The 14,219-nt window shown below is 37.7% G+C and overlaps 1 protein-coding gene across 1 annotated transcript in view; it reads left to right on the forward strand.

Annotated features, from left to right (window-relative positions):
• LOC105819735 (uncharacterized protein C14orf53 homolog) overlaps nt 1-4,802 on the forward strand; it is a 13,522-nt gene extending 8,720 nt beyond the window's left edge. Inside the window, exons 8-9 of the mRNA XM_012656039.1 lie at nt 4,436-4,494; nt 4,680-4,802. Of these exons, the coding sequence (XP_012511493.1) occupies nt 4,436-4,494; nt 4,680-4,802 (182 nt within the window). The remainder of the gene's footprint in view (nt 1-4,435; nt 4,495-4,679) is intronic.
• Nucleotides 4,803-14,219: the final 9,417 nt, after the last annotated feature.

The following is a 14,219-nucleotide window of genomic DNA, read 5'->3' on the forward strand; positions in this document are numbered from 1 at the left end:
GGGGTCTCGCTCTTGCTCAGGCTGGTTTCGAACTCCTGAGCTCAAACAATCCGCCCGCCTCGGCCTCCCAGAGAGCTAGGATTACAGCGTGAGCCACCGCGCCCGGCCCTGGCTTCTTTAAATTCTTAAATGCGTTCCTTGAAAATAAAATTTATATTACTATTATAAATGAAAAAATCAGTACAGTTTTCCATAATAGAAGGTAAACTTAATAAGTATACAACAATCATTAGAGTGAATAGACAACCTACAGAATGGGTGAAAATACTTGCATGCTATACATCCGATAAAGGGCTGGTAAGTAGCATCTATAAAGAACTCAAGCAAATCAGCAAGGAAAAAATCAAACAACCCCATTAAAAAGTGGACAAAAGACACGAACAGAAACTTTTCGAAAGAAGATAGACTAATGGCCCATAAACATATGAAGAAAGGCTCAACATCTCTAATTATCAGGTAAATGTAAATCAAAACCACAATGAGATATCACTTAACTCCAGTGAGAATGGCTTTTATCAAAAAGTCCCAAAACAACAAATGCTGGCATGGATGCAGAGAGAGCAACACTCAGACACTGTTGGTGGGACTGCAAACTAGTGTAACCTCTATGGAAAGTAGTATGGAGATACCTCAAAGAACTAAAAGTAGAACGTACCATTTGATCCAGCAATCCCACTACTGGGATTATATAAAGACATTCTATAAAAAAGACACTTGCACTCGAATGTTTATAGCAACACAATTCACAATTGCAAAGGTGTGGAAACAATCCAAGTTCCCATCAATACATAGTGGATTAATAAAATGTGGTATGTATATATCATGCAGTACTACTCAGCCATAAAAAAAATGGTGAACATTATAATACCTTTTGTATTAACCTGGATGAAACTGGAGACCATCCTTCTAAGTGAAGTATCACAAGAATGGAAAAATAAACACCACATGCACTCACCATTAAATTGGAACTAATTGATCAACACTTAAGTGCACATATAGAAATAATATTCATTGGAAATCAAGTAGGTGAGAGGGGGAAGAGGGTATGGGTAAATTCACGGTTAACAGGTATAATGCACACTATCTGGGGGATGGGCACATATAACTTTGACTCAAACAGTACAAAAGCAATTTATGTAACTAAAACTTTTGTATCCCTGTAATATTCTGAAATTAGAAAAAAATGAAGTATTCGGGAAAAAAAAGAAAATTGGGAAAATACTAGTACCAACAATTATGAGAGTTAAATGATTCAATATAAAAAAATAAGTATACAAAAAAACCCCAACATTTTAATGTTCTAGCAAGATGCTGAAGTCTGAGTCCTGTTTTATCTTTGTTAGGAAGTGAGATTAGCAAGACAGAGAATTTTAAAGAAAATTAGCACCAAAGTGAAATTTTCTCCTTGATGCCATCAAGTTTGAAAGAATTGAAAAGGGAATAATTTTCTTACTGTAATTTATAGCATTTAATTCTGTGTTCCAATACATCCTAAATTTATCCAAGTTTCCAACTAAAATGATCTCATCAGCAAATATTGGAAAATTGTAATTTAATGGAAAAAGTTTTGGATTAAGACTCAGATACATGAGTTGCAGGCCATACTCTGAGGCTCCCAGTTATATTACCTGGGAAAGTCATTTAATTTCAGTTTTTTTCTTTATCTAAAACAACCACAACATATTATAGAATGTATTGAAAACATCACTTTATGTAACCCTCACGATGACTGGAATAGGTATTATAGAACAAGAAACAAGCTCAGAAAAGCTAGGCTTCTAGTTCCATATTCAAAGCTTATTTCCTAGACTATGCTACAAAGTGGCAGTGTTAAAGTATGTGATTTTTCATGCCTCTTCTAGCTCTAAGGGCTATGATTTGAATCCAAATTTATCACCTGCTTAAGGTATATAATGAAGAATCATACTCCCTAAGGTTAATTTGTTCAGATTTGTAATTCTGCATTTATCCCAGTAGGTGGCACCAACCACATCCAGGCTTCAAGTCCGCAAATAGTGGTAATTCAGGAAAGGTGAAATGCTGTGGGAAGTGATTGGCCTTTTATTACCCTTAGGACAAAATGTGCCACATTTGTATATTAAATTAAAAAAAAGAAAAAAAAACTATTTGTTGTGTGACATGCTCTGTGGCACCAACGTGTATTATTGGCAGTCTTGATTAGACCATATTAAACTCAATGTTCTGCCGCACAAACTTTACCGATTATACTCCCTGAACTACAGTTCCCTCCATTCCCCAGAATGGTCATTGCCCACTTCCTCCACAATCCTAGGCTAATATTGTTTCTTTCTACCACAGATAAATCAAAGAGTTGGAGCACTGAAATAACAATTAGTTGGGCAATTATACAAGGTGGTGCTTATTGAGTACTTAATAGTGTTCCCGGATAGTGTTCCCTTTCCTCTAGTTTCGAAAGAATTGAATTTCACAACTCGGTCTTAGAGAAATGGTACAATGTAATTTTGGACACACTTCCCAGTATATCAGGGTACAGGTCCTTCTGTTCTAGGCATTTTCACGTAGAGGAAGGGTTTACTCCATTGCTCTTGGCCAAGAATCCCTCCTCCCACTGTACTGTGTGCTGGTTGGCTGAGTTGCAGTGGTGTGATCCATTTGGCTGGCAAAATACAATCCTGTGTTAATATTACTCACTTTGTTACACTTCAAGTAACTCCCTACTTGCAAATTCCCTTGAGAACCAGGATGTAGCCTTACCATTGTCAGTCTCATTTCTTTAGCTTACTGCATCACCTAGTCTGTTGTTTACACCTAGGGTGAAGTCTTTCCTTTTGCTCTTTCCAGAGACAGGTGACATTAGAAGGAATTTACTTCCTCACCAGTGTAAAATTATAATTTGACTCAGGGTGTATGGCAGCCCCTCCTAAGCTTTTGTAGAGCCCAGAAAGCAGTTTGTGGACTTTTGCAGTCACCTGTCTTAGAGCACATAGGCAGTAAGCAATCTGAATTCAGCTGAATTTCCCATCACATCTGCTGGTGTTTCAAGAAGAGGTTTATCTTCAGCAATAGTACAACTTGTGATAAGACATTTGATTCTGACAGCCTTGCTTTTCTCTCCTCCCCCTCCCCCAACTCTTAGCATTTACTTGAAGCTCTTCTAAGAACCTGAAGGTTGTATGTGAATGTTATGCTACACTTATAAATTCAGATGAAAGCTCAGTGAGGTGGGAAATGAATACTCTTGAGACTTTATTTACTCTGTAACTCCCTCTGTTCTGCCAGCAAGTCATTCCTTCTGGCTTTAACCTTTACCTCACTGTAATATTGCTTTTTCTGAAATACACTTCAGCAGGTGCTGCTGAAAAGAAAATAGTAGTGTTAAGCTAAAATGCTGAAAGGGCAAGGGTGGAAAACCACAGCTAGCTGAAATCTGAGTCCTTGATAAGGACTGTATTGCTCTCAAGTACAGGATTTTTTTAAGCTTTGAGGCAACCAGAACTTTTTGAATTTCAAAGTTTGGTTTATGGCATTAGCAGCTTATAAAGTTAATTTCTAAACTTGGTAATTCTTTCACTTCCCGTAAAACCCCACAGAAGCTCAGGGGAAGAATAAAATTCTTTTTTTCCCTAAATATAAATTTTGAAGGTTGGGAAAAAAGTAAACTGTATCCTTATTGATATTAGGATTATTTTTGTCAACTCAGATAAATGACTGAGGTAAAAATATCAATCAATGGAGGTTTATTAAGCCAAGATTTTAAAGACAAACCCGGGAAAAACAAGAACCACAGACAAGCTGTGGCTGTTTTTTCCGAAGGGGAGGTTGGAACCTTCAGCATTTTAAAGGCAAAGGAAAAAGGTGGGGGCGAGGGCTGATTAGGTAGTGGCTACATTCTTGTGAACTCAAGAAATCTACATTTTACAGAAAACAAGAGAGTGAAGGAAGCATCGATTATGTAGATGTCCCTGGGTAGGTGGAAGAATGCCTGATTCTGTCTCCAGTTCTGTTACCTGTAAGATAAACTTGTAATTCATTATTAGTGTGGAATCAGATCTTTAGTTTGAGGTGCTAGACATAGGTATAACTTGCATGTCCTTGCTTATGGGAGGTTAGCAAGAAATTTCCTTAATGAATGATCTGTGGGGGTGAGCTCCTCACAGGTGGATGAGGTCATGATATTCTTTTTACATTTTAATGGATAACAATAGATTCCCCCTGTGGGACATGACTTTCTCAACAGAAAAAAGTTCCACCACTCTAACTTTAAAAATATTGTTTGATGAAGTTATTTTCTAAAATGACAATCAGAAAATTCACATCAATGCTAATACCAGAGTCAGTCATACAGTGATACAATTATATGATACTGTGATGTAAACTGCTTTGCAACTTAAAACTAGGTTTTTTTTTTTTTCTTCTAAAAAGAAGCTCTCATTTTCCTAATGTTTCCCATTAGGCACCATGGGCACTATAACTAAGGGCAGAACAACGACGAGCAAGAATGAACCCCATGTGGTGAGATTATACTTTCTTTTAAAAAAATCATCTTAAGGGCTTGAATAGATAGTGGGTACAGATTTTGGGGATGCATGTGTTAACACATATTCATTCTAATTTAGTATTTTTAGGGGATTGGTAAAGTGAATCCCATGGCACTCAATGTTTTAACTGTCTTTTTCCCGTTTTTTTTCCTGTCTTAGAGAATTCTAGGTTCAAAGATCTACAAAGAACAACAAAAAACTAAAGGAAGTCAGTTTGATAATGTAGGAGGGAGGCGCTTTTTTCTGAGGTCACTGCCAGATGAAGAAGCACTGAAGGATTAGAAGGCTTTCACTCCATTTGCTTTGGACAGATTTAAAGACTAGGCACAGTCATTTGTGTTAATTAAAATCTCTTAAACCTTTGTTTTAGTGCTGTTTTCCCTTCTCTCCCCACCAATCTGGGTGGAAATGTTAGATGCTTGGCCTTAAGTATGTCAGGAATTTAGTCATTTAGGGATTGTAAACAGCCTCTGATTATTTTGATAGCTTTTGGATTTGAAATGACTACATTTCAAAACCACATTGTACGGTATGTTGTTAATAAGCCCATAAAATGGAGCTCCTCTCCACCTCTGAAGTATTATATTTAATTCTGGGCAGATCCACCACTGGCAAATGAGCAAAAGCAGGTACAAAATAAAAAAATTAAATGCCATAAACTCCTCTTACTCTCACCAACCACATCCAACTGCCCTGTTGATTTGGCCTCCTTGTTATCTATTCCTTGAATATCACCTACCTTCCCAGTATAACTGTTTTTGTTCAGGCCCTACTTCCTGCCTGGATTACCATAGCCTCTTAATTGGTTTCCCTGCTTCCACTCCCTCTAATTCATCTTCCAAACTACCACTGAAGCTATCTTTTCTAAAAGAGAAATGAGATCACGTCACTCCCCTACTGGTTTCTCACTTACTTTAGTATAAAGTCCAAACTCCTTCACAGATCATAAATGATCTGCTTCCTGCCTCCCTCCCCAGTCTCATCTTTCATTATGTCCCTCTTCTCTCATATATCCTACATGGAGCTTAACAGAACTATTTACAGTTCCCCTGATATGCCACGAGTCCTATTATCTCCATGCACAAAGCCGAAAGATTCTTCTCTCCTTGTCTGCTTGACCACTGCCTATTTGTCTTAAGGACTGAGTTTGGTGCCCTTCTATCCCAGTGATTCTCAATCCTAGTGGTGTAGTATAAACCCCTTGGGAACTTTGAAAAATAGCATTTCACTGGGTCCCTCCCCAGATCATTTAAATCATGATCTCTGAGGGATAGGGTGAAAGGATCTGTATTTTTAAAAAGCTCTCTGGAAAATTCTGGAGTACAACCAGGTTTGAGAATCACTGCTCTAGGCTCTCTTATTTCTGTCATAGGATATAATGAACTATATTGCAATTATTGGTTTACCAGGCTATCTCCTTCACCTGATGGTGAGCTCTTTGAGGACCAGGATTACGTCTTGTTTATCTTTTCATTTTGACCACCTAACACAGTGCCTGGGATTTAATAGAGGCCCAGTAAATGATACTGTCTAAGGCCATGGAAAGTTAATTTCCAAGTCCCAGGTCTCTTGATGTCCTGCCTTATGTAAGTTACCACTGGATTATACTGTAGTTCCTGAGATCATCAGATATTTTCTTTTACTCTGATTAAATTGTCATTAATTCCTTATCTAGCTTATTTCATGCATTAGTTAACAACAAAAAAAGGGAAGGACATCCGAAAAAAGGGAGGGCCTGGTTGCACATTAAAATTTTCCCAGAATTTTCCATATGGGAAAGTTGATTTGTCACAAAATGCTTCAAAATCTGTAGGAATTCCTTATACTGTCTGGTAATAAGAAAAGCCAACTAATTCAAAATCTTCTTTCTCCCTAGTGTTAGATGGCTCTCCCCTCTGTGAGCCACAGTGCAGCCATATTGTGAACAGCAGTCATCTTAAAGGCAGGCTGGCCGCAGCATGGCCTATGACGAAGAGACCTATGAGCCAGCTAAGTATGCATTAAGAACAGGAAAACAAAGTAATTAACTTGTAACTGATTGTTTAAATTCTCCCCATGTAGTTAAATTTTACTATGCTTGCCTAATTCATGAAAAAATGTACCTTGGCTTAACCAATGCTATCTGCTTCTGTAAACTCACTTGCCTAAAGATTGTAATCAAACCAGGTGGTCTGAAGCTGGTCCCAGGCCCCCGAGTTAATGGAAAAAAGGACGTTCTGATGTCATCTACATCCTGTTATGCTGTAGTATGACCTGTTTTTTCTCTATATACTAAGACTGTATAAATTCCCCCTTTTCTCTACAGCTTAGCTGCCACTCTGTCTCTGGACTCTCTGCCGGAACAGGGGTGGTCGCTGGCCAGCTAATAAAGACTCACAATTTGGCTCAATAGCTGGCCTTCTAATAAAGATTCATAATTTGGCTCAGTTTCGGTCTTAGGTGGTCTTTTCTCGCACTCCGGACCATAACACCTAGGTCAATTTAAACCTTTAAAGGTGTATTTTAAAGGTGAATTTTTAAAAATGTACTTTTGGACTGGAAAAAGTTTACAAGAAATCACAGAATTTTGGCATTAGAAGGAACTGTAAGTAAATAAAAAGTTCCTTCACTTTACACAAGAAGAAACTGGAGTTCAGATACATCGAAAGGGTATCAAAAATCTGATAGTTAATTGGGGCCAGACCTGGTTGCCAGAGGCTAGGTATTAATATTGCCAGTTCATATTCCAATCTAACTCCTATCTTTCTTCTCCTAACCACACAAATAACAGGTTCTAAAGCTCTGAGTTGATCAGTTTAATGTTCTACCAACCGAGTTAGCTGAGTATGTAATTTACATTCTGTTTTAAGAAAGCAACCTCTGGGCCTGGCACGGTGGCTCACGCCTGTAATCCTAGCTCTCTGGGAGGCCGAGGTGGGCGGATTGTTTGAGCTCAGGAGTTCGAGACCAGCCTGAGCAAGAGCGAGACCCCGCCTCTACTAAAATTAGAAAGACATTAATCGGACAACTAAAAATATATACAAAAAAATTAGCCGGGCATGGTGGCGCATGCCTGTAGTCCCAGCTACTCGGGAGGCTGAGGCAGGAGGATCGCTTGAGGAGGAGTTTGAGGTTGCTGTGAGCTAGGCTGACGCCACGGCACTCACTCTAGCCTGGGCAAAAAGAGTGAGACTCTGTCTCAAAAAAAAAAAGCAACCTCTGTACTTTAATCCCTGAGAGACTTTGGCAGTCCTGAGAGATTTTCCAAGTCAATTGGATTAGAGCAATGAGAACAACAAACAGGAATATAAAATCTAACTGTACCACTGACTACGTTGAACTAGTTATTTAACCTCAGGGCCTTAGAGTCCCAATTTTAAAATTGGATTAAAAGAGCACCATTTGGAAGTTTTAAAATTGTTTTTTACCACTATAATGGGTTTTGATTAATGTATGATCTGTCCCCACTGCTTTTTTTTTTCTTTTGGTTAACTAATGCATGAAATAAACTAGTTTACTTGCTAGCTGAGGTTTGTAACTTCCTAAAAAATGAATCATTTGCCATCCCCAAAGTATCGAAATTGTAAGTTCATTATCAGTCAGGCTTATCATCTTTTCTTCAAATTCTCTAAACCTTTCTATTTCTTCAAAACACAAAACTGAAATATTGTAGCCTTTTCTTCTACCTTTTTTTAATACTTTACATTGGATTCTGACTTTCACCTGTGGCAGTACAAAGTTATCAGAGTGGCTGCGTATGCACGGGTGTCTGCATTTTAGTGAATTCAGGGTATAGATCTCACCTTTGTGAGTACAGAAACATTTGGTCAACTAATCCAAAAGATCAGAGATTCATTCAAGCTACTTAAACTCCAAAGATATTAACTGATAAACCAACTATTAATTTAAATTACAGAGAGGCTATGCCTTCTAATTTGGTAGGAATATGTCTATATTTAAGATATTCCTATCTCCAAATCAAATTATAGGAAACTGAATTAGTAATCAGAAAGTATTTGGGGTTGAAACATCATTATTACAGTTTTATTTGGACTCATAGTATTCTAATTATGTTTCTCTGAGAATAAAACCCCTGATATCCTTGACTGTACTTGAGAGATACTTATCAATTTCAAGGTCAACTGAGGAAAAACTTTGTCCCATTATCAATACATTTACAAACATGACTTTGGGTAGTACTATTTTTGTGGCTTATCTCATTTATTTTATCTTGACTTTCTAACTATTCAGAGGATATCTGCTAACATTTCACCCCCCAAAGTTGTCTTTTTGCAATGACCACAATAAGATTAGTTATGTTTGTCACACTTCTTTCCTAAATGAAGTAAGGGGAACAACAGCCTGATATTTTCATCTTAGGTATAGAATTGTAATCATCAAACAGGGCAAGTGACATTTTGCCTTGTTCTCTTAGATCCAGGTAAAAAATCTATTTTTAGTGTTGTTTATGTGAAGTATGGCCACCTTAGAGGGTGTTTCTGTTTATAGGTAGAGGCTTCTGCAATCTGTTGTACACCAAGCCAAATTTCTAACAGCTTCTCTGGCACCTTGGGAGGAGCTTGCATTGCTACCAATTCGAAGTCTCTGTTGCTTCATATGTTCTGCATTTAGTCATCAAATATTAGGAAATGGGAAGAAAATAAGGTTCTGTGTTAGAAAGGGAGACTTGCTCTGCAACCAATCAATCCCACAGCAGGAGATACACAGGCAGATAAATATGAAATATAATTATTACATGGTAAAATGAGAATTTTCAGGAAAACTGAAAAATCCATCTTCTCTGCTTCTTTTAATAATTCACTTATGCTTCTAACATTTCAAACTTTTACTTAAGGTTTATTTTAAATATAAAACATGATATAAATGTTTCTATAGACCATATTTCCCCAAATTATCAGTCAATCTGGGGAAAATGAAATTACTTTAGTTAACAAAATATTTTTGTTTTGTACATTGTTTTTATAGAAAAAATATTTTGCTAGGAAAGCTGAGCTTTAAGTTTTGGTTACATGGAAACCGATTAATAATAATTTAAGACAAGCATAATGCTTTTTTGATTTTTTAAAAAGTTCACTTAACTTAATCCATGTCAGTTTTTAAGCTTGGGACTATCTTTTCGTGACATACAGACTGAACCCTAAAAACTTTCAAGAAATCAAATAGCTTCTGGAGGCACTTAATATTACTTCCCCATTTAACAAATCTCACTTTCCTTTCCCTTATCTAATAGTCCTTCCTTCCTCTAAGAATACTGCCCTCCTCTTCTACAGTCTACTTTTTTTTTTTTAATTAAGGAGGGATAAAAATCAGTGCTTCCTTTAGAAATCAGAAAAACTTTTTGTTCCTGTTTTCCTTTTTTTTCCTGCTTCTTCCTTCTTTATTTTTTTTAGAGACAGGGTCTTGCTCTGTCACCCAGGCTAGCGTGTAGTGGTGCCACTATAGTTTATTGCAGTCTCAAACTCCTGGGCTCAAGCGATTCTCCCACCTCAGCCTCCTGAGTAAACTAGGACTACAGTTTACTCAGGACTACACCCGGCTAGGTTTTCTTATTTTTGTAGAGACGGGGTTTCATTATATTGCCCAGGCTGGTGTTTTCCTTCTTGTATCAGATAAGCAGTCACATAAATAAATGGTGACGTTCTACATTTGTAAACTGTCAGTACACACCGGAAAGAACTTCTCTACCTTCTGAATATTAGTATGTGATCATGTGGATAGAATAAACTCTATAGTATGGTGGAGAGAGATGGGAATCTATAAACAGAGTTGAACTAACTGCTAAGCTATCAGTGCACTAGCCTTATATATTGTACCCAGATCCATCCTCCCTCAATCTCAGTCCATTTGGTAAAGGTGCAGCTGATCTCCATCCTTTGTGCAAATATGTGACTGAGGCCTAAACAATCAAAAAATGCCACTCCCCTTGCCTTAGTAAGTGCTTTGGGGATTGGTACACAATCTAAATCTATGGCTCTCAATTTTGGTCTCAGGACCCTTTACATTCTTAAAAATTATCGAGGACTTTAAAGAGCTTTTGTTTATATATATATATATGTATATATATATAGACATATATACACACACATATATATTTACTATATTAAAAAATTTTAAATATAAGCATATACAAGTACATATTCCATTAGCTATCAGAGTGATATCATTACATATCATGTTGTCTCTGGAAAATTTCACTGCATCTAATGAGAAAATGAGAGTGAAAAGACAAATAATGCCTTAGTATTAACATAAAAATCTTTTCAACCTCATAGGCCAGCAGTCCCCAACCTTTATGACACCAGGTACTGGTTTCATGGAAGACAATTTTTTCATGGGGGTGAGGGCACGGAGCTCAGGTGGTGATGCATGGCCAGGTTCCTAACAGACCATGGACTGGTACAGGGCCACTCCTGAAGGCTGGGGACTGCAGTATCATAGACCATCTAAAAGGGTCTTGACAGGCTGGTTCCAGTGGCTCACGCCTATAATCCCAGCACTCTGGAAGGCCGAGGCAGGAGGATCTCTTGAGCTCAGGAGTTTAAGACCAGCCTGAGCCCTGAGCAAGAGTAAGACCCTGTCTCTATTAAAAATAGAAAACATTAGCCAGACATAGTGGTATGTGCCTGTAGTACCAGCTACTTGGGAGGCTGAGACAGGAGGACTGCTTGTGCTCAGGAGTTTGAGGTTGCTGTGAACTAGGCTGCGCTGTGGCACTCAAGCCCAGGCGGCAAAGCAAGGCTCTGTCTCCCTCAATCGATCAATCAATAAGAGGGTCTTGGGTCCCCAAACACATTCAAGAACTACTGATCTAAATTATAGCCTAGAGAAGCCAATGCCACCAATGCCATCTTTGCCACCATGTAGAAAGAGCCAATGTGAGAATGAAGTCAACAAAGAAGAAAGCATAGCTGAAAAATGGCATCTTGGTAACATGGTTTCAGATCCTGAATCTAGGCAACCTTGAAGCTATACACATTTCTGGACTTGCTAGCTGCATGAGTCAATGAATTCCTTTTGGCTTAAACTAGGATCAGTTACTTGCAACCAAAGATGTCCTCAGACATCTGGATTTCCAACTGGGGACTTCAGGGGAATAAAGTAAAAGTGGGAAAACCACAAAGGACCAGGGTATAAATTAATTATTCAAGCAGCAATCTGGGCAGCAGAGATATTAAATAAAAAGCCCAAGGAAAAGTTTAAATTTATTTTAATAAACATGACAGACACTGGAAAACACTGTCCTAGTAGTTCCCAAATAAGTGCCTCAGCTTCCATGGGCAATAGAGATGGCTCAGCTTACCTCACTAAGTGTTAACAAGGACATAAGAACTGAAAGCAAAACGTCAATTTGTTTAGAAGCAATGAATAAATTTACCTCACTAGACTTTAGAAAATTTTAATTTAGAAAATTCTTTCTGGGGAAAAAGCATTAGGTAACTTAGGTCAAATATAAAAAATTTCCCCAGTAGTCTATTCTGTAGAATTACATTTTCTCAGAATGTGTCTAATTTCTGAATCCTAACCTTTTTTCCTTTTTCTTTTTGAGACAAGGTCTCACTCTGTCACCCGGGCTAGAGTGCAGTGATGTCATCACAGCTCACTGCAACCTCTAACTCCTGGGCTCAAGCAATCTTCCTGCCTCAGGCCCCCAAGTAGCTGGGACTACAGGCTCATGCCACCATGCCAGGCTTATTTTTCTATTTATTTATTTTTTTATTGTAGAGATGGGGTCTCTGGTCTCACTCTTGCTCTAGCTGGTCTTGAACTCCTGACCTAAAGCGATCCTCCCACCTCCGCCTCTCAAAGGGCTAAGATTACAGGCATTAGCACCTGACCTGAATCCTAGCTTTTAAAGAAACCTTTGAGCTTTCTTTTTTTATAGGCCGAATTTCTAATTTATATGTTTTCATGAAAATACATAGTAATCTATCACCACCCATACTAGGTTGAATAGCATCCCCCCTAAATTTCACATCCACTAGAACCTCAGAATGTGATCTTACTTAGAAATAGGATCTTAGTAGATAATCTTAGTAAAGATGAGTTCATATTAGAGGACTGTGGGCCCTAAATCTAATGACTGATCTCCTTATAAAAAAAGGTATATGAAGATAAACACCTGGAAAAAGGCCATATAAAGGAGGCAGATCTTGGGGTGATGTCGTGACAAGGCAAGGAAGACTGAGGATTGCTGGCAATCACCAGAAGCTAGAAAGAGGTAAGGAAGGTTCCTTCCTAGATCCTTCACAGGGAGCATGGCTCTGCTGACACCTTGATTTTGGACTTCTAGCCTCCAGAACCGTGAGAGAATAAATTTGTTTTAAACCATCCAGTTTGTGGCACTTAGTTACAGCAATCCTAGGAAATGAATACAATCAATGCCTAATTTGGCCAATTTAAAGTTCATCTAGACTACAATTTAGCTATTTTTTGGGGGGAAAAAGGTTAAAATCAACCAAAACTTCACTTTGCACCCATTTTTCTTATTGTGGTAAAATACACATATGTAAAATCTATCATTTTAACCATATGAAAGTGTACAATTCAGTAGCATTAAGTATACAGTTGTCCTCCCTTATCTGTGGTTTGCTTTCCTCAGTTTCTGTTACCTGTTATCAAAAACGGATGAATGTAGTAAAATATTTTGAGAGATAGAGACCACATTCACATAACTTTTATTATAGGACATTGTTATAACTGTTCTACATTATTATTAGTTATTGTTGTTTATCTCTTACTGTGACTGCTTTATAAATTAAACTGTATCACAGGTATGTACCTACAGGAAAAAACAGTATATACATGGTTTGGTACTATCCAAGGTTTCAGGCATCCCGGGGGGTTAGTAGGGTCTTGGAACAGATCCCTCTAGGACAAGGGAGGACTACTGTATTCAAAATGTTGCTTGTACCCATTTTTAATGTTTTAATGGACTCTGTTTTAACTGTGGGCATCAGCCAATCAGGAAAGAGTTAAGAGTGGAATAAGCCTTAGAGGAAGCATAATCCATTCCCAAATTCATTCTTGCCTACAATCTAGTGCTAATGAGGAGAGTCTGGCCCCAGTAAAGTCCATAAGATTTTGCCTCATTTATATTGAAACTGTGATTAACCACAGGAAAACTAAGAGTTAACTGGAGAACTAAGTGTAAATATGCCAGTACTAGAAAAAATTCAAACTTCATTTCTACTGATAAAGTTTCATCTTCAAAATGATAATCATTATGAAAGATGTAACCTACCTTTTATGTTGTCTCTGATGGTTAATGTAAACTCTTGCAGTTTTATTTTAAAACCCTAAGAATGGAGAGAATAAATTCCTGGGCACTTTTAATTCTTTACACACAAACTGTCAAAACTTTTTCTACTTCTGGTCTCCCCTTCCCTTCCCCTCCCCTCCCCTATGCCCTATGTTTCCTGAGACCTTTGTCGATATTTGGAAAATACTACTCTCTCCTACCTTCCAGAAATTTTTCTTTGGTATAGTACTTGATTCCAGGATGAATTTTGAAGAAATGTCACACTGTAACAAGAGTAAAAGAATGTGTACATATTACAATATTCATTCAATAACCAGCAGTAAAAGGTCACACAACACAGCAAGGTCAATGAATTTTTTCTACGTAAGTTTTGTTTGTTAAAGCTTGCTGAATTTGGGAGAGATAAGTACACTTGAGAAAAAATGTTGGAAGACAAGCAT

The sequence above is a fragment of the Propithecus coquereli genome, unplaced genomic scaffold (genome assembly GCF_000956105.1).
Source record: "Propithecus coquereli isolate 6110/MARCELLA unplaced genomic scaffold, Pcoq_1.0 Scaffold5, whole genome shotgun sequence".
NCBI classification, from domain to species: Eukaryota; Metazoa; Chordata; class Mammalia; order Primates; family Indriidae; genus Propithecus; species Propithecus coquereli.